The 25,156-nt window shown below is 31.3% G+C and overlaps 1 protein-coding gene across 5 annotated transcripts in view; it reads left to right on the top strand.

The window, feature by feature from the left end:
* The first annotated feature begins 897 nt into the window (after nucleotides 1-897).
* The window catches only part of LOC143241959 (granulin-2-like), a 214,628-nt gene continuing 190,369 nt past the window's right edge, over nucleotides 898-25,156 (top strand). The window contains exons 1-3 of one of the 5 annotated variants that reach the window (XR_013022359.1): nucleotides 1,049-1,088; nucleotides 1,349-1,432; nucleotides 4,865-5,482. Coding sequence is in view for 2 of the 5 variants with exons in the window: in XM_076485290.1 (XP_076341405.1) it covers nucleotides 1,375-1,432 (58 nt within the window). In the remaining 3 variants the exon portion in view is untranslated. Of the gene's footprint in view, nucleotides 1,089-1,348; nucleotides 1,433-4,376; nucleotides 4,503-4,864; nucleotides 5,483-25,156 lie in introns of those variants that run through there. The other 4 variants (XR_013022360.1, XR_013022361.1, XM_076485290.1 and 1 more) reach the window with 4 other exon arrangements.

Raw genomic sequence — 25,156 nt, forward strand, 5'->3', positions numbered from 1 at the left:
AGTCACAGTCTCAGGGTCAGGGTTCGAACCCCCATCCCATCAAGCATGACCGTCCTTTCAGCCATTAAGACGTTATAACGTTTGAGAATAACTTAAACAGAAACACCACAATAAAAACACAATCGTTAGAGAATCAGATACAGAAACACCACTATAAAAACACAGTCGTTTGTGAATCACTGATACAGAAACACCACTATAAAAACACAGTCGTTTGAGAATCACTGATACAGAAACACATTTTGTTCTAATTGTGTTACCGAACATAGTCTCTACTATTCGTCATATCAAAATTATAATGTCACGGCCAATTCGACTAAAAGTAGAGACTGTTTTGGATAACCTATGAATGAGTTTACTCGAAATTTAATAAACGTTTATAAACAAAGGGTTTGAACCTTGAATTTTAGCTTTATAAGCCTTAAAACTTAATTCTGTGCGACCATAAAAGGTATTAAATACCCTTTATAAAAGTTAATATGAACGTACGTTTATATATGGCTTCTTCATATTGTATGTTTGTTTGTAACTTGAAGTGTCGTCTCATGAAATGAACAACTCTCACGACAAACATATTATAATAGACAAATATTTTAGTCTAGTTTTCAACGTATAAAAGATTGGGTAAAGACAGTTGTTTTTTACGTAACACTTCGACTCTGAGAGAGACAAAGAGCTCCTTTTTAACAAATTTTGACCTTAGTTGGTCAGTTTGTTTGTTGTCAAATCTGTGTATTGGTTTAACTCTGCTTTGCCGAGGGCAAGTATGGAAACCCGATTTTTAGCGTGTCACTGGTCATGATCAGTGTAACTGGAATAAAAATATTGAACCAATTAACAATGAGAAAATAAACCCTTCCAAGAAATCTTCGGGATATTACGAGACAACTAGTAAAGTGTTCCATAATACAAGTTTTTATATTCAGATCAAGGTGGAGTTAGATATGGTGAAACAGTTTCTGACAAATCTCATTTCGTATTTTTGGTGAACATTTTACTATAAAAGATATGGACTGTTCGGTGTTTCTAGTACTGTCTGAAACAATAAACAAAACTTGCAAGTAAAGTTAACTGAAAATCATCGGAAGGTAGGATATCTTTATGTTGATACATTATGTGTGAAGTATCTGTTTTATAACTTTAGAAGTGATAATTTTCTTAGCATGTTTAAAATAAAAAACTTTTCTCTAAATAACAAGTGAAGTAAAATACTGTTTTTTATCGTGTTAAAATTATCATTCGTGATATTTGTAACAAACGACAGTTTAACAACAACACAGAATTACGTCTTTGTAATTTTTCAAAACAAAATTGTTCGTTTGTTTTCTGGAATTTTGAATCTCTTCAGTGTCTTGTGATTCGTATACTGTAGACATGAAGACCGCATTCCTGGTTCTGTTCTCTCTTGTCGTCCTAGCGGGAGACGCTTATGGTAAGTTTGTGAAAGAATTTTGATTTTACACGTCGGTTTGTCTTTATTATGTATTTAATCACGTGATCTGATTCTGCAAAGGAATTGTTGGAATCTGTGGAATGAACGACTTCCGACTAAATCATCAACCTGAACGTAAGTTATACAACACGATAAAACTAAAATCTACTAAACTGTTTAACACGGTAAAACTTTCATAAAATAAACAGTTAATTTTGTTGAACCAATCTCTCCATGTTTCTATTGTCATCTACAGCGCCATCGTCCGGAGAAACAAGAAGTAAAATAAGAAATAGGTCACATACATTAACAGATGGACGTGCACATGATATATAATTAATTCAGATAATTAGCCAAGTTATATTTTTATACTGTTTACAATTTATTTTTAAAATAGTTGAGTTAAAAACCTTTATCACAGACATGTTATTATACATCTTATAATATTAAAATTGAGGATTAAACGGTTATAGAAGTTGTGCTCTTTGTTAGGTTTCTTATTAATTTTTGATATAAAACACACTTTTACACAGTAATTAAAATACTTGGTGTTGCTTCACTGGTGTAGAAACACCTGGTAGAGGACTACCCATTTGTCTACCCCTGTCATGTGTTTAATAACAACAACAGCTAAAAGTTATGTTTTCTTAACTTAGTCGCTTGATAGTATGAAGTAAAATAAAGGTTATTATGATATTACTTGGAAGAGTCGAAACGATCAGTGATAAACATTCTATTGTTAACACATAATGTAATATGAACGATGTCGTTATAACGTGACGGTGAATCCCACTATTCTTTGTTAAATGATTACCTCAATAATTGGCAATAGGTGGTTACACTGTTAAATTACGGATGGCTAGCGCAGATAACCTAAAGCAATATTTCACGACGGGGATCAAAATGAAATAATCCTGTGACTCAGATATATTTAAAATCTGATGAAATCTACATTTATGTGAAGATACATTCACATTCCATAACTTAATGATACAAAAATATTTTGGTGACCAAGGTAAGCACAACAGTCAGTGAAAATATCATCAACAAACATCAACCTATTAATAAGCATATTTTACAAAGAGAAAATCTCTTCTGTAGATTGGAGTTCATCACACACAAGTAACTTCTCTCCTAAATACCAAGTATTTGAGAATTTTCAGTAATACATAATGACCTACATTATAAAAATGTATGTCATTAGAAACTGTAATAAAAATAATATGAAAGAATAGTTTTGTAATTCTAATTTATTGAAGCAATGTGCCAAGCAACTACATAAAGATTGTGGTAATAGGTTAAGTGACATATGGAATTACACTTGGCAATATTACATTGCATAAAAGGAAAATATGCCTTTATTTGTTCTAAATTACACTGTACATAGTAAATGTGCCAAAAACCACTAGGCATAATACATGACGTAGTTACTAACGAAACAAACCTAGATAACAAAAGAATTTAAGTTTAAAACAATTTTTTTAAAATTTCAATACACTGTGGTTGACCCCAAAACACTTTCTGTTTCATAATTTTCAATTTCTTCTCCTCTGAATCTTTGATATAAACATAATTAACTTTAAAGGGTAATTAATGTATTGTTTATTACAGTACTTTGACTTGAGTAATTTTATTCTGGCTAAATTATAATTGTTGAGATTGTTTTTTGAATATTATTACAATTATGTTTTATTTAATTATGAAAGTGAAATTATAAGTTATTATTAACTAATACTGTAAACAGCACACTAGAATACTTCCCGTAAGTACTGGATAAATAAAAACTTACACTTTATGAAGTTTGTCACAAAACTGAATGTAGATATACATATAAAAAGTTTATACACAGTTAAATACACTGTCGAGCACTTGTAGTGAGAAATAAACCTGATTAGTTTTAACGTGTATTAGAAAAAGTTGTACACACAAAGTTATGGTAGCAGCAAACATTATGTTATAATTATACTTAAGTAAAACAAAATAGTGGGTTAGGCTTAGGCAGAATTTTACAGAGGCTTAATTTTATAATTAACATTTTCCAACTCATTTTTAAAAAATAATTTCAATTTCACATCTTAACAAAAGTAATACCAGTAGCACTAAGCAATACTAAAGCTACACCCTGGTTATATTGTATAACAATTAGCAACAGTAATGTAGCCGTAGGTAAGTATTAACACATACATACATATATATATATATGCAAATTACAATCAACATAATCCACAAAACATTAAGTAATGTCACTGTAATAATACACTTTACACGGTTTATACTAACACTATTAACAGTATTACAGTAGGCCAATTTAACGAGCCAATTATCCGGTACAGTACGTCAGAAGATATATATACATGTAATTTGCAATATTTTGAAGTTTTTACTAGAAAATATATCTGATAAAGTATTTTACCTGCAACAATAATCACGTAGACTTTTTGTTATATCTCAAAACAATAATGATGAAATATTAAATAAGGTACCAAGAAATGTAACCATGTGGCAAGATCGAGATCAAGAAAGAAATAATTTTAGCCTGCCGGTAAAAATTAAAACTACCTAATTTTCATTATTTTCCTGATTACAAACAAGTGTAGTGACAGTGAATGTCAGAAAACCTTACAACCTATTTTATTCATTCAACGTTCCAGTTTTACATGTTCATCAGGGTATATAAATTATTAAATTACCTTCTTATTCAAATTTATTTCCATAATTTGCTTAATATTTCATTAAATACGTGAAGTAATATTTTCCTCTGATTGTAAGTTGGAAAAGAGTAGCATTTTTCCTGGCTGACAAAATATTTAACTGCAAAGTCTTAGTTTAACTGAATTCTGCCAGTGGTAATTTATTTTGCAATGTCTGAAATGAAAAAACAAAAACAAATTGAGTTTGACGGCTTCTTGAGTGTTTGTTTGTTTATTTTGAATTTCGCACAAAGCAACTCGAGGGCTATCTGCGCCAGCCGTCCCTAATTTAGCAATGTGAGACAAGATGGAAGGCAGCTAGTCGTCACCATCCACCGCCAACTCTGGGGCTACTCTTTTACCAACGAATAGTGGGATTGACCGTAACTTTATAACGTACCCAAGACTAAAAGGACGAGCATGTTTGGTGCGACGGTGATTCGAACTCGCGACCCTCAAATTATAAATCGAGCTCCTGGCCACTTCAGGATAGCAGTATATTATCAAAACATCACTTAATGATTACTTTATATGGGCGTCAGCGTGTGAAAATTTATTGTGACAGTACATGTGTATAGAAATACAATTGTGAAAATAAATATGTGTTGTTTTCAGCATACATTAGCGTTAGGTAAAATCAATCATTAGTGTTGTATAACTCGAATCAATTACAGAAATAACACAACAATAATAATCACCATGACCATGGAAATAAAAATATGTGTTGTGTATTTTGTTATAGCAAAACCACAGTAGGTTACCTGCTATGCTCATTGAGCGGATTGAACCCCTGATGTTAGCGTTGTAAATCCGAAGACTTACCGCTGTCCCACTGATCTAAGATGTCAAGATACTGTGATATGAAGCTAACTGTGACAACCAACCTGGAAAAGGTATCATCTAAAAATGCAGTGCTTAAAATTTTATTCAATACCACGAATACAATGTTGACTTTTCTGTTGAAACAGAGGAGGGAAAGCGTGATATACAGGTATATGTGCGTTATTTCAACATTTTTAGTTTATTCTAAATTTATGCAGTTTTTGCATATGACACAGTCCAAAAAACCTGATGTTCTCTAGACTTCATACCTGTTATGCTCATGGGAACTATAGCTAAACATTACTCATGAATGCAGACAAGAACAGTGTCCTCAGCCAGCAGGGCAGATGTTAAATTAGAATGACCAGCCATGTGGTTAGAAGAAACTGCTATCGTTAAATCTATAAGAGATTATAACTTTAAATAATCTCCAAGGATCCACAGTGAGTTGGCTGGCGGACTAACATTTCAATAGAAAGACATCACTTCATGAATTCACGAATCCAATAGCAGGTAACCATCCAACGTTTCTATTGTACGTTTTTTAACCTTGACAAAAATACGGTTTTCATTCGGTATTACATATTGTGTCTGGGTTACTTATTTTTTTAAATTTAGAATTACTTTATAATATCCTGCCGTTAGCCCTTGTTGGCCTTTGCTATCCTGTTCATTTTGAATATACTTGCGTATTGCTTACCAGACCAATTTTAAATCTTAACGGTTGGAGAAACGTAATATGTTTCTGAAGATATATAACACTAACTTTTAATATATATTTCTATATATTAGCTAATTACTTGTTTGTTGTTGATGAAAAAATTTAAATTAATTAATATAGCCTAAAATTTCCTTTGTAACTTCGTAATAGCCGATTTATTGACTTAAAACCTGCATCAGTTTTCCTTCCTAAGGCCTAATGTGGTGAAAATGGGTCAGCGTTGATGACTAGCACAATTCCTGAAGAATCGATTCTCAGTTAATCCTACTTCTAACAAGTCTTGTTTTTAAATAATAGATGCTTTAACTTGTATGTGTATGTTTGAAAAAAACCTAAATCTGTTGATTATTTGATTTGTTAATTGTCACTTGCACATTTATGTCAGTAGAGTATGACAGAAAATAAAAACTAAAAAAACTCCCCACCCAAAACATATTAACTCGTACAATTTATTTAACACTTAAGACAGTAAATATTTTAATCTCTTTTGTGGTAAAAGATATAAAACAACAACAAAATTTAGTTTTAGCATTTATAAATCGAAGGTTTGGTTTAGTTTAAATTTCGCGCAACTCTATACAAGGGCTATCTGCGCTAGCCGTCACTTATTTTACAGTGTAAGACTAGAGGAAAGACAGCTAGTCATCACCACCCACCGCCAACTCTTGGGCTACTCTTTTGCTGACGAATAGTGGGATTGACTTTTACATTATAACGCACACACAGTTGAAAGGGCGAACTTGTTTGGTGTGACAGGGATTTGATATAAACCGAAGGAACAGAAATATAAACGACAATAAAACAAGATAAAGTAATTTCAGAAACAAAAGACTAAACTACATTAAGCAGATATTCAAATTTACCGATGAAAACCAATTTATACGTTTCCATGAGAACGTATACCAAAATATCGTAGAAAGAAGGTTCAGTAGTAGAATATTTGAAAAAAAGGTGAAACAAGGCTTAGAAATGGAGCGTTTGAAAATATCAGAAGAAGAGGTTTAGTCGCGAAATATTTAAAAAACGGGAAGGAAAATTTCTTATGGGAACGATTATTTAGAAACTGAGACTCTTAACTGTAATTTATTTTCAAGACAGCATGAAATAAACGACTACCTGATACACAACAGTGTTTTTAAACGACAGAAGTGACATGAATGACAAAATTAAACCCTACACAAAATGTTTCGTTAAAAACAAAACTGATAAGCAAATACAAAAGTAAAGAGCTTGTACTGTTGTAACACAGATATTAAATAACTTGTATTGTTGTAACACAGAAAGTAAAGAGTCTGTACTTGTTGTGATCCAGATAGTAGAGAGTCTATATTGTAACACAGATAATAAAGAACTTGTATTGTTGTAAAATATACAGTAAAGAGTCTGTATTGTTGTAACACAGGTGGTAAAATGTCTGTATTGTTATAACAGATATTAAAGAGTCTGTATTGTTGTAACACTGATAGTAGAGAGTCTATATTGTAACACAGATATTAAAGTCTGTGTTATTGTAACACAGATAGTAAAGAGCTTGTATTGTTTCACCACAGATATTAAATAACACTTTGCTGTAACACAGATATAAAGATCATATTTTGCTGTCACACAGAATGTAGAGAGTCTGGTTTGTTGTAACACAGACAGTAATGAGCTTGTATTGTTGTAACACAGATAATAAAGAGTGTATCATTGTGCTGAATGGTTCCCACAGAAAAACGATTACCAAGCAGGCCAGTAGGAAACACACAAATAACAGATATAACAACAGGTTTAATATTTTTGATAAATATCACATTAGGCTTCATGTGATTTGTTTGTTTACATACCTCATCTGTTTAGGGTTCCAAGTCAAGAGGTTCAGTACAAACAGTGATTCAGAGTTATTTTTTGTCTTTAAGTGTATGTAAGGGTTTCTTGGTCAAGGCTTGTGGAAAGCTAAGGGTAGATTAAAGCAATATTTTCACAAACCTTTGATAACTGTAATACAATAGAGGACGGAATATAAAAAGTAAACTTCTAGATTTAATGAAAAGGACTTCATGATAAAACAAATATTGTGTGTATCTTTGTAACTATTATAAGATTTACAATGTCAGTGAGAGGGAACGACTCCAACTTATGGTGTTTACCACATCAAGATGATGACTAGATGCATACTGTACTCCCATACTTCTGTTTATAGCTTTAGTACTCAAATTGAAAACATTAAAAATTAAACACATGTACAGCAGATGAAGCTGGAAATAGTTTCAAAGAAGGTTTAGCAGAAATGTTAAAAGAGTTAAAATGAAGATGAGCATATGAGAGAAGATAACTTCAAAACAGATGGTATTATTCCATGGACAACCACCATGCTGGAAAATAATTTACATGTCATGTACAAATGAACACAACTGATTGAATGAGATCATAAAAATCCCAGTAACCCAGTGATGGTAAGAGTTGATACAATAGGCACATTAGTTAGAAACTGTTTTGTGGTCCTGGAAATAGAATTTCTGATGGCAGAAATGAAATGTAGCAAGTGAAAAATTATAGATTCTTCAAGGAAGCAGTCTCTCATGTAGATGGTATGGGTAATTTCTTGTTTAAATTAATTTTTCTGAACACTCTGATACCACAACAGATATAAATTCAGTTCTTAAGCAATGTGAGACATTTTGGAGTAGGTTATAAATGGTATGAATATCTGGTCACTAAATTATTGTTAGAATTTCTTTTGAGATTATATTTATAGAATTTTGACATATCTTCACCTGTATGACATCACAAAAATTTAAATTATCCCTGATGATGTGATACCCACTTGAAATAAAAATGTATCTCAGAATGGCTGGTATTAACACTTTTATTGATAAGGAGAGAACAACGTTTTGACCTTTCTAGATTTAGATTACTCTTTATAAAATAAAATCATATAAATATATTATGTAATAAAAAAATATACACTGGAATAACTACAAACACTGATTTGGTATATATTAATGTTATATGGTGACAGTTCTTTTCACATTCTCCAATCCTGATGTAACTTTAACCAATGAATGGTAAAACAGCTTGATGAAAACAGTACTGATACAGACGTTATTAAACTATATGTCCTCAAAGAAAAATTAAAACTACAACAAGTACATAAATAAACCACTACGAAAGACAGAACCAGAAAATGTCTAACATTACAATAATGAAGTTATTATCTATTCTATCAATATACAAGTATATATTAAAAACTGTAAGTTTTAGCTCTTATTTCTGTCACTCGTAACCTGTTGCTAAGTTTCTAGTAAAGAGGAATTTTCAAACTTTTCTTTGAGTAAACAGTTTGAAAACAGCATTTTTCTTTGTAGCACAGCAAAGAACAAAGCAATGAAAAGTTCACAATTATTAAGAAATAGATTAATATCCTAAAAACAGAACTCTTGGGGTAAACCACTGTTAAATAGATAAATATCCTAAAAACAGAACTCTAGTGGTAAACCACATTTAAATAGATAAATATCCTAAAAACAGAACTCTAGTGGTAAACCACATTTAAATAGATAAATATCCTAAAAACAGAAATCTAGTGGTAAACCACTGGTAAAAAGAGAAATGTCCTAAAAACAGAACTCTAGTGGTAAACCACATTTAAATAGATAAATATCCTGAAAACAGAACTCTAGTGGTAAACCACTGGTAAATAGATAAATGTCCTAAAAACAGAATCTAGTGGTAAACCACTGTTAAAAAGGATAAATATCCGAAAAACAGAACTCTAGTGGTAAACCACTGTTAAAAAGGATAAATATCCTAAAAACAGAACTCCAGTGGTAAACCACTGTTAAAAAGGATAAATATCCTAAAAACAGAACTCCAGTGGTAAACCACTGTTAAAAAGGATAAATATCCTAAAAACAGAACTCCAGTGGTAAACCACTGTTAAAAGGATAAATATCCTAAAAATAGAACTGTAGTGGTAAACCACTGTTAAAAAGGATAAATATCCTAAAAACAGAACTGTAGTGGTAAACCACTGGTAAATAGATAAATGTCCTAAAAACAGAACTCTAGTGGTAAACCACTGTTAAAAAGGATAAATATCCTAAAAACAGAACTGTAGTGGTAAACCACTGGTAAATAGATAAATATCCTAAAAACAGAACTCTAGTGGTAAACCACTGTTAAAAAGGATAAATATCCTAAAAACAGAACTGTAGTGGTAAACCACTGGTAAATAGATAAATATCCTAAAAAACAGAACTCCAGTGGTAAACCACTGTTAAAAAGGATAAATATCCTAAAACAGAACTCCAGTGGTAAACCACTGTTAAAAAGGATAAATATCCTAAAAACAGAACTGTAGTGGTAAACCACTGGTAAATAGATAAATATCCTAAAAACAGAACTCTAGTGGTAAACCACTGTTAAAAAGGATAAATATCCTAAAAACAGAACTCTAGTGGTAAACCACTGGTAAATAGATAAATGTCCTAAAAACAGAACTCCAGTGGTAAACCACTGGTAAATAGATAAATGTCCTAAAAACAGAACTCTTGTGGTAAACCACTGTTAAAAAGGATAAATATCCTAAAAACAGAACTCCAGTGGTAAACCACTGTTAAAAAGGATAAATATCCTAAAAACAGAACTGTAGTGGTAAACCACTGGTAAATAGATAAATGTCCTAAAAACAGAACTCTAGTGGTAAACCACTGTTAAAAAGGATAAATATCCTAAAAACAGAACTCCAGTGGTAAACCACTGTTAAAAAGGATAAATATCCTAAAAACAGAACTGTAGTGGTAAACCACTGGTAAATAGATAAATATCCTAAAAACAGAACTGTAGTGGTAAACCACTGGTAAATAGATAAATATCCTAAAAACAGAACTGTAGTGGTAAACCACTGTTAAAAAGGATAAATATCCTAAAAACAGAACTGTAGTGGTAAACCACTGGTAAATAGATAAATATCCTAAAAACAGAACTCTTGTGGTAAACCACATTTAAATAGATAAATATCCTAAAAACAGAAATCTAGTGGTAAACCACTGTTAAAAAGGATAAATATCCTAAAAACAGAACTCCAGTGGTAAACCACTGTTAAAAAGGATAAATATCCTAAAAATAGAACTGTAGTGGTAAACCACTGGTAAATAGATAAATATCCTAAAAATAGAACTGTAGTGGTAAACCACTGGTAAATAGATAAATATCCTAAAAACAGAACTCTTGTGGTAAACCACTGGTAAATAGATAAATGTCCTAAAAACAGAACTCTTGTGGTAAACCACTGTTAAAAAGGATAAATATCCTAAAAACAGAACTCTTGTGGTAAACCACTGGTAAATAGATAAATATCCTAAAAATAGAACTTTTGTGGTAAACCACTGTTAAAAAGGATAAATATCCTAAAAATAGAACTGTAGTGGTAAACCACTGGTAAATAGATAAATATCCTAAAAACAGAACTCTTGTGGTAAACCACTGGTAAATAGATAAATGTCCTAAAAACAGTACTCTAGTGGTAAACCACTGTTAAAAAGGATAAATATCCTAAAAACAGAACTCCAGTGGTAAACCACTGTTAAAAAGGATAAATATCCTAAAAATAGAACTGTAGTGGTAAACCACTGGTAAATAGATAAATATCCTAAAAACAGAACTCCAGTGGTAAACCACTGGTAAATAGATAAATGTCCTAAAAACAGTACTCTAGTGGTAAACCACTGTTAAAAAGGATAAATATCCTAAAAACAGAACTCCAGTGGTAAACCACTGTTAAAAAGGATAAATATCCTAAAAATAGAACTGTAGTGGTAAACCACTGGTAAATAGATAAATATCCTAAAAACAGAACTCTTGTGGTAAACCACTGGTAAATAGATAAATGTCCTAAAAACAGTACTCTAGTGGTAAACCACTGTTAAAAGGATAAATATCCTAAAAACAGAACTCCAGTGGTAAACCACTGTTAAAAAAGGATAAATATCCTAAAAATAGAACTGTAGTGGTAAACCACTGGTAAATAGATAAATATCCTAAAACAGAACTCTTGTGGTAAACCACTGTTAAAAAGGTTAAATATCCTAAAAACAGAACTGTAGTGGTAAACCACTGGTAAATAGATAAATATCCTAAAAACAGAACTCCAGTGGTAAACCACTGTTAAAAAGGATAAATATCCTAAAAACAGAACTCTTGTGGTAAACCACTGGTAAATAGATAAATATCCTAAAAACAGAACTGTAGTGGTAAACCACTTTTAAATAGATAAATATCCTAAAAACAGAACTCCAGTGGTAAACCACTGTTAAAAAGGATAAATATCCTAAAAATAGAACTGTAGTGGTAAACCACTGGTAAATAGATAAATATCCTAAAAACAGAACTCTTGTGGTAAACCACTGTTAAAAAGGATAAATATCCTAAAAATAGAACTGTAGTGGTAAACCACTGGTAAATAGATAAATATCCTAAAAACAGAAATCTAGTGGTAAACCACTGTTAAAAAGGATAAATATCCTAAAAATAGAACTGTAGTGGTAAACCACTGGTAAATAGATAAATATCCTAAAAACAGAACTGTAGTGGTAAACCACTGTTAAAAAGGATAAATATCCTAAAAACAGAACTGTAGTGGTAAACCACTGGTAAATAGATAAATATCCTAAAAACAGAACTCTAGTGGTAAACCACTGGTAAATAGATAAATATCCTAAAAACAGAACTCTTGTGGTAAACCACTGTTAAAAAGGATAAATATCCTAAAAACAGAACTCCAGTGGTAAACCACTGTTAAAAAGGATAAATATCCTAAAAATAGAACTGTAGTGGTAAACCACTGGTAAATAGATAAATATCCTAAAAACAGAACTCTTGTGGTAAACCACTGTTAAAAAGGATAAATATCCTAAAAATAGAACTGTAGTGGTAAACCACTGGTAAAAAGGATAAATATCCTAAAAAATAGAACTGTAGTGGTAAACCACTGGTAAATAGATAAATATCCTAAAAACAGAACTCTTGTGGTAAACCACTGTTAAAAGGATAAATATCCTAAAAACAGAACTTTAGTGGTAAACCACTGTTAAAAGGATAAATATCCTAAAAATAGAACTGTAGTGGTAAACCACTGGTAAATAGATAAATATCCTAAAAACAGAACTCTTGTGGTAAACCACTGTTAAAAAGGATAAATATCCTAAAAATAGAACTGTAGTGGTAAACCACTGGTAAAAAGGATAAATATCCTAAAAATAGAACTGTAGTGGTAAACCACTGGTAAATAGATAAATATCCTAAAAACAGAACTCTTGTGGTAAACCACTGTTAAAAAGGATAAATATCCTAAAAACAGACCTCCAGTGGTAAACCACTGTTAAAAAGGATAAATATCCTAAAAACAGAACTCTTGTGGTAAACCACTGGTTAATAGATAAATATCCTAAAAACAGAACTCCAGTGGTAAACCACTGTTAAAAAGGATAAATATCCTAAAAATAGAACTGTAGTGGTAAACCACTGGTAAATAGATAAATATCCTAAAAACAGAACTCTTGTGGTAAACCACTGTTAAAAAGGATAAATATCCTAAAAATAGAACTGTAGTGGTAAACCACTGGTAAATAGATAAATATCCTAAAACAGAACTCTTGTGGTAAACCACTGTTAAAAAGGATAAATATCATAAAAATAGAACTGTAGTGGTAAACCACTGTTAAAAAGGATAAATATCCTAAAAACAGAACTGTAGTGGTAAACCACTGGTAAATAGATAAATATCCTAAAAACAGAACTCCAGTGGTAAACCACTGTTAAAAAGGATAAATATCCTAAAAACAGAACTCCAGTGGTAAACCACTGTTAAAAAGGATAAATATCCTAAAAATAGAACTGTAGTGGTAAACCACTGGTAAATAGATAAATATCCTAAAAACAGAACTCTTGTGGTAAACCACTGTTAAAAAGGATAAATATCCTAAAAACAGAACTCCAGTGGTAAACCACTGTTAAAAAGGATAAATATCCTAAAAATAGAACTGTAGTGGTAAACCACTGGTAAATAGATAAATATCCTAAAAATAGAACTGTAGTGGTAAACCACTGGTAAATAGATAAATATCCTAAAAACAGAACTCTTGTGGTAAACCACTGGTAAATAGATAAATGTCCTAAAAACAGAACTCTTGTGGTAAACCACTGGTAAATAGATAAATGTCCTAAAAACAGTACTCTAGTGGTAAACCACTGGTAAATAGATAAATATCCTAAAAACAGAACTCTTGTGGTAAACCACTGTTAAAAAGGATAAATATCCTAAAAATAGAACTGTAGTGGTAAACCACTGGTAAATAGATAAATATCCTAAAAATAGAACTGTAGTGGTAAACCACTGGTAAATAGATAAATATCCTAAAAACAGAACTCCAGTGGTAAACCACTGTTAAAAAGGATAAATATCCTAAAAACAGAACTGTAGTGGTAAACCACTGGTAAATAGATAAATATCCTAAAAACAGAACTCTTGTGGTAAACCACTGTTAAAAAGGATAAATATCCTAAAAACAGAACTCTTGTGGTAAACCACTGGTAAATAGATAAATGTCCTAAAAACAGAACTCTAGTGGTAAACCACTGGTAAATAGATAAATGTCCTAAAAACAGAACTCTTGTGGTAAACCACTGGTAAATAGATAAATGTCCTAAAAACAGAACTCCAGTGGTAAACCACTGTTAAAAAGGATAAATATCCTAAAAACAGAACTGTAGTGGTAAACCACTGGTAAATAGATAAATATCCTAAAACAGAACTCCAGTGGTAAACCACTGGTAAATAGATAAATATCCTAAAAACAGAACTCTAGTGGTAAACCACTGGTAAATAGATAAATATCCTAAAAACAGAACTCTTGTGGTAAACCACTGTTAAAAAAGGATAAATATCCTAAAAACAGAACTCTTGTGGTAAACCACTGGTAAATAGATAAATATCCTAAAACAGAACTCCAGTGGTAAACCACTGTTAAAAGGATAAATATCCTAAAAACAGAACTGTAGTGGTAAACCACTGGTAAATAGATAAATATCCTAAAAACAGAACTCCAGTGGTAAACCACTGGTAAATAGATAAATATCCTAAAAACAGAACTCTTGTGGTAAACCACTGTTAAAAAGGATAAATATCCTAAAAACAGAACTCTTGTGGTAAACCACTGGTAAATAGATAAATATCCTAAAAAACAGAACTCCAGTGGTAAACCACTGTTAAAAGGATAAATATCCTAAAAACAGAACTGTAGTGGTAAACCACTGGTAAATAGATAAATATCCTAAAAACAGAACTCTTGTGGTAAACCACTGTTAAAAAGGATAAATATCCTAAAAATAGAACTGTAGTGGTAAACCACTGGTAAATAGATAAATATCCTAAAAAACAGAACTGTAGTGGTAAACCACTGGTAAATAGATAAATATCCTAAAAACAGAACTCTTGTGGTAAACCACTGGTAAATAGATAAATATCCTAAAAACAGAACTCTTGTGGTAAACCACTGTTAAAAAGATAAATATCCTAAAAACAGAACTCTAGTGGTAAACCACTGGTAAATAGATAAATGTCCTAAAAACAGAACTCCAGTGGTAAACCACTGGTAAATAGATAAATGTCCTAAAAACAGAACTCCAGTGGTAAACCACTGGTAAAATAGATAAATATCCTAAAAACAGAACTCCAGTGGTAAACCACTGTTAAAAGGATAAATATCCTAAAAACAGAACTGTAGTGGTAAACCACTGGTAAATAGATAAATATCCTAAAAATAGAACTGTAGTGGTAAACCACTGGTAAATAGATAAATGTCCTAAAAACAGAACTGTAGTGGTAAACCACTGGTAAATAGATAAATATCCTAAAAACAGAACTCTTGTGGTAAACCACTGGTAAAAAGGATAAATATCCTAAAAACAGAACTTTTGTGGTAAACCACTGGTAAATAGATAAATATCCTAAAAACAGAACTCTAGTGGTAAACCACTGGTAAATAGATAAATATCCTAAAAACAGAACTCCAGTGGTAAACCACTGTTAAAAAGGATAAATATCCTAAAAAACAGAACTGTAGTGGTAAACCACTGGTAAATAGATAAATATCCTAAAAATAGAACTGTAGTGGTAAACCACTGATAAATAGATAAATGTCCTAAAAGCAGAACTGTAGTGGTAAACCACTGTTAAATAGATAAATATCCTAAAAACAGAACTCTTGTGGTAAACCACTGGTAAATAGATAAATGTCCTAAAAACAGAACTCTTGTGGTAAACCACTGTTAAAAAGGATAAATATCCTAAAAACAGAACTCTTGTGGTAAACCACTGGTAAATAGATAAATATCCTAAAAACAGAACTGTAGTGGTAAACCACTGGTAAATAGATAAATATCCTAAAACAGAACTCTAGTGGTAAACCACTGGTAAATAGATAAATATCCTAAAAACAGAACTCTTGTGGTAAACCACTGGTAAATAGATAAATATCCTAAAAAACAGAACTGTAGTGGTAAACCACTGTTAAAAAGGATAAATATCCTAAAAACAGAACTGTAGTGGTAAACCACTGGTAAATAGATAAATATCCTAAAAACAGAACTCTTGTGGTAAACCACTGGTAAATAGATAAATATCCTAAAAACAGAACTGTAGTGGTAAACCACTGTTAAAAAGGATAAATATCCTAAAACAGAACTCTTGTGGTAAACCACTGGTAAATAGATAAATATCCTAAAAACAGAACTCTAGTGGTAAACCACTGGTAAAAGGATAAATATCCTAAAAACAGAACTCTTGTGGTAAACCACTGGTAAATAGATAAATATCCTAAAAACAGAACTGTAGTGGTAAACCACTGTTAAAAAGGATAAATATCCTAAAAACAGAACTCTTGTGGTAAACCACTGGTAAATAGATAAATATCCTAAAAACAGAACTCCAGTGGTAAACCACTGTTAAAAAGGATAAATATCCTAAAAACAGAACTCCAGTGGTAAACCACTGTTAAAAAGGATAAATATCCTAAAAATAGAACTGTAGTGGTAAACCACTGGTAAATAGATAAATATCCTAAAAACAGAACTCTTGTGGTAAACCACTGGTAAATAGATAAATATCCTAAAAACAGAACTCTTGTGGTAAACCACTGGTAAATAGATAAATGTCCTAAAAACAGAACTCTTGTGGTAAACCACTGGTAAATAGATAAATGTCCTAAAAACAGTACTCTAGTGGTAAACCACTGGTAAATAGATAAATATCCTAAAAACAGAACTCTTGTGGTAAACCACTGTTAAAAGGATAAATATCCTAAAAATAGAACTGTAGTGGTAAACCACTGGTAAATAGATAAATATCCTAAAAATAGAACTGTAGTGGTAAACCACTGGTAAATAGATAAATATCCTAAAACAGAACTCCAGTGGTAAACCACTGTTAAAAAGGATAAATATCCTAAAAACAGAACTGTAGTGGTAAACCACTGGTAAATAGATAAATATCCTAAAACAGAACTCTTGTGGTAAACCACTGTTAAAAGGATAAATATCCTAAAAACAGAACTCTTGTGGTAAACCACTGGTAAATAGATAAATATCCTAAAAACAGAACTCTAGTGGTAAACCACTGGTAAATAGATAAATGTCCTAAAAACATAACTCTTGTGGTAAACCACTGGTAAATAGATAAATGTCCTAAAAACAGAACTCCAGTGGTAAACCACTGTTAAAAAGGATAAATATCCTAAAAACAGAACTGTAGTGGTAAACCACTGGTAAATAGATAAATATCCTAAAACAGAACTCCAGTGGTAAACCACTGGTAAATAGATAAATATCCTAAAAACAGAACTCTAGTGGTAAACCACTGGTAAATAGATAAATATCCTAAAACAGAACTCTTGTGGTAAACCACTGTTAAAAAGGATAAATATCCTAAAAACAGAACTCTTGTGGTAAACCACTGGTAAATAGATAAATATCCTAAAACAGAACTCCAGTGGTAAACCACTGTTAAAAAGGATAAATATCCTAAAAACAGAACTGTAGTGGTAAACCACTGGTAAATAGATAAATATCCTAAAAACAGAACTCCAGTGGTAAACCACTGGTAAATAGGTAAATATCCTAAAAACAGAACTCTTGTGGTAAACCACTGTTAAAAGGATAAATATACTAAAAACAGAACTCTTGTGGTAAACCACTGGTAAATAGATAAATATCCTAAAAACAGAACTCCAGTGGTAAACCACTGTTAAAAAGGATAAATATCCTAAAAACAGAACTGTAGTGGTAAACCACTGGTAAATAGATAAATATCCTAAAAACAGAACTCTTGTGGTAAACCACTGTTAAAAAGGATAAATATCCTAAAAATAGAACTGTAGTGGTAAACCACTGGTAAATAGATAAATATCCTAAAAACAGAACTGTAGTGGTAAACCACTGGTAAATAGATAAATATCCTAAAAACAGAACTCTTGTGGTAAACCACTGGTAAATAGATAAATGTCCTAAAACAGAACTCTTGTGGTAAACCACTGTTAAAAAGGATAAATATCCTAAAAACAGAACTCTAGTGGTAAACCACTGGTAAATAGATAAATGTCCTAAAAACAGAACTCCAGTGGTAAACCACTGGTAAATAGATAAATGTCCTAAAAACAGAACTCCAGTGGTAAACCACTGGTAAATAGATAAATGTCCTAAAAACAGAACTCCAGTGGTAAACCACTGTTAAAAAGGATAAATATCCTAAAAACAGAACTGTAGTGGTAAACCACTGGTAAATAGATAAATATCCTAAAAATAGAACTGTAGTGGTAAACCACTGGTAAATAGATAAATGTCCTAAAAACAGAACTGTAGTGGTAAACCACTGGTAAATAGATAAATATCCTAAAAACAGAACTCTTGTGGTAAACCACTGGTAAAAAGGATAAATATCCTAAAAACAGAACTCTTGTGGTAAACCACTGGTAAATAGATAAATATCCTAAAAACAGAACTCTAGTGGTAAACCACTGGTAAATAGATAAATGTCCTAAAAACAGAACTCCAGTGGTAAACCACTGTTAAAAGGATAAATATCCTAAAAACAGAACTGTAGTGGTAAACCACTGGTAAATAGATAAATATCCTAAAAATAGAACTGTAGTGGTAAACCACTGGTAAATAGATAAATATCCTAAAAACAGAACTGTAGTGGTAAACCACTGTTAAATAGATAAATATCCTAAAAACAGAACTCTTGTGGTAAACCACTGGTAAATAGATAAATGTCCTAAAAACAGAACTCTTGTGGTAAACCACTGTTAAAAAAGGATAAATATCCTAAAAAACAGAACTCTTGTGGTAAACCACTGGTAAATAGATAAATATCCTAAAAAACAGAACTGTAGTGGTAAACCACTGGTAAATAGATAAATATCCTAAAAACAGAACTCTAGTGGTAAACCACTGGTAAATAGATAAATATCCTAAAAACAGAACTCTTGTGGTAAACCACTGGTAAATAGATAAATATCCTAAAAACAGAACTGTAGTGGTAAACCACTGTTAAAAGGATAAATATCCTAAAAACAGAACTGTAGTGGTAAACCACTGGTAAATAGATAAATATCCTAAAAACAGAACTCTTGTGGTAAACCACTGGTAAATAGATAAATATCCTAAAAACAGAACTGTAGTGGTAAACCACTGTTAAAAGGATAAATATCCTAAAAACAGAACTCTTGTGGTAAACCACTGGTAAATAGATAAATATCCTAAAAACAGAACTCTAGTGGTAAACCACTGGTAAATAGATAAATATCCTAAAAACAGAACTCTTGTGGTAAACCACTGGTAAATAGATAAATATCCTAAAAACAGAACTGTAGTGGTAAACCACTGTTAAAAGGATAAATATCCTAAAAACAGAACTCTTGTGGTAAACCACTGGTAAATAGATAAATATCCTAAAAACAGAACTCCAGTGGTAAACCACTGTTAAAAAGGATAAATATCTAAAAAACAGAACTCCAGTGGTAAACCACTGTTAAAAGGATAAATATCCTAAAAATAGAACTGTAGTGGTAAACCACTGGTAAATAGATAAATATCCTAAAAAACAGAACTCTTGTGGTAAACCACTGTTAAAAAGGATAAATATCCTAAAAAACAGAACTCCAGTGGTAAACCACTGTTAAAAGGATAAATATCCTAAAAAATAGAACTGTAGTGGTAAACCACTGGTAAATAGATAAATGTCCTAAAAACAGAACTCTTGTGGTAAACCACTGTTAAAAAGGTTAAATATCCTAAAAACAGAACTGTAGTGGTAAACCACTGGTAAATAGATAAATATCCTAAAAACAGAACTCCAGTGGTAAACCACTGTTAAAAAGGATAAATATCCTAAAAACAGAACTCTTGTGGTAAACCACTGGTAAATAGATAAATATCCTAAAAACAGAACTGTAGTGGTAAACCACTTTTAAATAGATAAATATCCTAAAAACAGAACTCCAGTGGTAAACCACTGTTAAAAAGGATAAATATCCTAAAAATAGAACTGTAGTGGTAAACCACTGGTAAATAGATAAATATCCTAAAAACAGAATTCTTGTGGTAAACCACTGTTAAAAAGGATAAATATCCTAAAAATAGAACTGTAGTGGTAAACCACTGGTAAATAGATAAATATCCTAAAAACAGAAATCTAGTGGTAAACCACTGTTAAAAAGGATAAATATCCTAAAAATAGAACTGTAGTGGTAAACCACTGGTAAATAGATAAATATCCTAAAAACAGAACTGTAGTGGTAAACCACTGTTAAAAAGGATAAATATCCTAAAAACAGAACTGTAGTGGTAAACCACTGGTAAATAGATAAATATCCTAAAAACAGAACTCTAGTGGTAAACCACTGGTAAATAGATAAATATCCTAAAAACAGAACTCTTGTGGTAAACCACTGTTAAAAAGGATAAATATCCTAAAAACAGAACTCCAGTGGTAAACCACTGTTAAAAAGGATAAATATCCTAAAAATAGAACTGTAGTGGTAAACCACTGGTAAATAGATAAATATCCTAAAAACAGAACTCTTGTGGTAAACCACTGTTAAAAGGATAAATATCCTAAAAATAGAACTGTAGTGGTAAACCACTGGTAAAAAGGATAAATATCCTAAAAATAGAACTGTAGTGGTAAACCACTGGTAAATAGATAAATATCCTAAAAACAGAAATCTTGTGGTAAACCACTGTTAAAAAGGATAAATATCCTAAAAACAGAACTTTAGTGGTAAACCACTGTTAAAAAGGATAAATATCCTAAAAATAGAACTGTAGTGGTAAACCACTGGTAAATAGATAAATATCCTAAAAACAGAACTCTTGTGGTAAACCACTGTTAAAAGGATAAATATCCTAAAAATAGAACTGTAGTGGTAAACCACTGGTAAAAAGGATAAATATCCTAAAAAATAGAACTGTAGTGGTAAACCACTGGTAAATAGATAAATATCCTAAAAACAGAACTCTTGTGGTAAACCACTGTTAAAAGGATAAATATCCTAAAACAGAACTCCAGTGGTAAACCACTGTTAAAAGGATAAATATCCTAAAACAGAACTCTTGTGGTAAACCACTGGTTAATAGATAAATGTCCTAAAAACAGAACTCCAGTGGTAAACCACTGTTAAAAAGGATAAATATCCTAAAAATAGAACTGTAGTGGTAAACCACTGGTAAATAGATAAATATCCTAAAAACAGAACTCTTGTGGTAAACCACTGTTAAAAAGGATAAATATCCTAAAAATAGAACTGTAGTGGTAAACCACTGGTAAATAGATAAATATCCAAAAAACAGAACTCTTGTGGTAAACCACTGTTAAAAGGATAAATATCCTAAAACAGAACTCCAGTGGTAAACCACTGTTAAAAAGGATAAATATCATATAAATAGAACTGTAGTGGTAAACCACTGTTAAAAAGGATAAATATCCTAAAAACAGAACTGTAGTGGTAAACCGCTGGTAAATAGATAAATGTCCTAAAAACAGAACTCCAGTGGTAAACCACTGTTAAAAGGATAAATATCCTAAAACAGAACTCAGTGGTAAACCACTGTTAAAAGGATAAATATCCTAAAAATAGAACTGTAGTGGTAAACCACTGGTAAATAGATAAATATCCTAAAAACAGAACTCTTGTGGTAAACCACTGTTAAAAGGATAAATATCCTAAAAACAGAACTCCAGTGGTAAACCACTGTTAAAAAGGATAAATATCCTAAAAATAGAACTGTAGTGGTAAACCACTGGTAAATAGATAAATATCCTAAAAATAGAACTGTAGTGGTAAACCACTGGTAAATAGATAAATATCCTAAAAACAGAACTCTTGTGGTAAACCACTGGTAAATAGATAAATATCCTAAAACAGAACTCTTGTGGTAAACCACTGGTAAATAGATAAATATCCTAAAAAACAGAACTCTAGTGGTAAACCACTGGTAAATAGATAAATATCCTAAAAACAGAACTCTTGTGGTAAACCACTGTTAAAAAAGGATAAATATCCAAAAATAGAACTGTAGTGGTAAACCACTGGTAAATAGATAAATATTCTAAAAATAGAACTGTAGTGGTAAACCACTGGTAAATAGATAAATATCCTAAAAACAGAACTCCAGTGGTAAACCACTGTTAAAAAGGATAAATATCCTAAAAACAGAACTGTAGTGGTAAACCACTGGTAAATAGATAAATGTCCTAAAACAGAACTCTTGTGGTAAACCACTGTTAAAAAAGGATAAATATCCTAAAAACAGAACTCTTGTGGTAAACCACTGGTAAATAGATAAATGTCCTAAAAACAGTACTCTAGTGGTAAACCACTGGTAAATAGATAAATGTCCTAAAAACATAACTCTTGTGGTAAACCACTGGTAAATAGATAAATGTCCTAAAAACAGAACTCCAGTGGTAAACCACTGTTAAAAAGGATAAATATCCTAAAAACAGAACTGTAGTGGTAAACCACTGGTAAATAGATAAATATCCTAAAACAGAACTCAGTGGTAAACCACTGGTAAATATAGATAAATGTCCTAAAACAGAACTCTTGTGGTAAACCACTGTTAAAAAGGATAAATATCCTAAAAACAGAACTCTTGTGGTAAACCACTGGTAAAATAGATAAATATCCTAAAAACAGAACTCCAGTGGTAAACCACTGTTAAAAAAGGATAAATATCCTAAAAACAGAACTGTAGTGGTAAACCACTGGTAAATAGATAAATATCCTAAAAACAGAACTCTTGTGGTAAACCACTGTTAAAAAGGATAAATATCCTAAAAAAATAGAACTGTAGTGGTAAACCACTGGTAAATAGATAAATATCCTAAAAACAGAACTGTAGTGGTAAACCACTGGTAAATAGATAAATATCCTAAAACAGAACTCTTGTGGTAAACCACTGGTAAATAGATAAATGTCCTAAAAACAGAACTCTTGTGGTAAACCACTGTTAAAAAAGGATAAATATCCTAAAAACAGAACTCTAGTGGTAAACCACTGGTAAAATAGATAAATATCCTAAAAACAGAACTCCAGTGGTAAACCACTGGTAAATAGATAAATATCCTAAAACAGAACTCCAGTGGTAAACCACTGGTAAATAGATAAATGTCCTAAAACAGAACTCCAGTGGTAAACCACTGTTAAAAAAGGATAAATATCCTAAAAACAGAACTGTAGTGGTAAACCACTGGTAAATAGATAAATATCCTAAAAAATAGAACTGTAGTGGTAAACCACTGGTAAATAGATAAATATCCTAAAAAACAGAACTGTAGTGGTAAACCACTGGTAAATAGATAAATATCCTAAAAACAGAACTCTTGTGGTAAACCACTGGTAAAAAGGATAAATATCCTAAAAACAGAACTTTGTGGTAAACCACTGGTAAATAGATAAATATCCTAAAAACAGAACTCTAGTGGTAAACCACTGGCAAATAGATAAATGTCCTAAAAACAGAACTGTAGTGGTAAACCACTGGTAAATAGATAAATATCCTAAAAACAGAACTCTAGTGGTAAACCACTGGTAAATAGATAAATATCCTAAAAACAGAACTCTTGTGGTAAACCACTGGTAAATAGATAAATATCCTAAAAACAGAACTGTAGTGGTAAACCACTGTTAAAAAGGATAAATATCCTAAAAAACAGAACTGTAGTGGTAAACCACTGGTAAATAGATAAATATCCTAAAACAGAACTCTTGTGGTAAACCACTGGTAAATAGATAAATATCCTAAAAAACAGAACTGTAGTGGTAAACCACTGTTAAAAAGGATAAATATCCTAAAAACAGAACTCTTGTGGTAAACCACTGGTAAATAGATAAATATCCTAAAAACAGAACTCTAGTGGTAAACCACTGGTAAATAGATAAATATCCTAAAAACAGAACTCTTGTGGTAAACCACTGGTAAATAGATAAATATCCTAAAAACAGAACTGTAGTGGTAAACCACTGTTAAAAAGGATAAATATCCTAAAAACAGAACTTTAGTGGTAAACCACTGTTAAAAAGGATAAATATCCTAAAAATAGAACTGTAGTGGTAAACCACTGGTAAATAGATAAATATCCTAAAAACAGAACTCTTGTGGTAAACCACTGTTAAAAAAGGATAAATATCCTAAAAAACAGAACTCCAGTGGTAAACCACTGTTAAAAGGATAAATATCCTAAAAACAGAACTCTTGTGGTAAACCACTGGTAAATAGATAAATATCCTAAAAAAACAGAACTCCAGTGGTAAACCACTGTTAAAAGGATAAATATCTAAAAATAGAACTGTGTGGTAAACCACTGGTAAATAGATAAATATCCTAAAAACAGAACTCTTGTGGTAAACCACTGTTAAAAAAAGGATAAATATCCTAAAAATAGAACTGTAGTGGTAAACCACTGGTAAAAACAAACTTTCTGGTAAACCACTGTTAAAAAAGGATAAATATCCTAAAAACAGAACTCTAGTGGTAAACCACTGTTAAAAGGATAAATATCCTAAAAACAGAACTGTAGTGGTAAACCACTGGTAAAATAGATAAATATCCTAAAAACAGAACTCTAGTGGTAAACCACTGGTAAAAGGATAAATATCCTAAAAACAGAACTCCAGTGGTAAACCACTGTTAAAAAGGATAAATATCCCACCAGTGGTAAACCACTGTTAAAAGGATAAATATCCTAAAAATAGAACTGTAGTGGTAAACCACTGTTAAAAAGGATAAATATCCTAAAAACAGAACTCCAGTGGTAAACCACTGTTAAAAAGGATAAATATCCTAAAAATAGAACTGTAGTGGTAAACCACTGTTAAAATAGATAAATATCCTAAAAACAGAACTGTAGTGGTAAACCACTGTTAAAAGGATAAATATCCTAAAAATAGAACT

This window comes from Tachypleus tridentatus, unplaced genomic scaffold (genome assembly GCF_004210375.1).
Source record: "Tachypleus tridentatus isolate NWPU-2018 unplaced genomic scaffold, ASM421037v1 Hic_cluster_1, whole genome shotgun sequence".
In the NCBI taxonomy this organism is placed as follows: domain Eukaryota; kingdom Metazoa; phylum Arthropoda; class Merostomata; order Xiphosura; family Limulidae; genus Tachypleus; species Tachypleus tridentatus.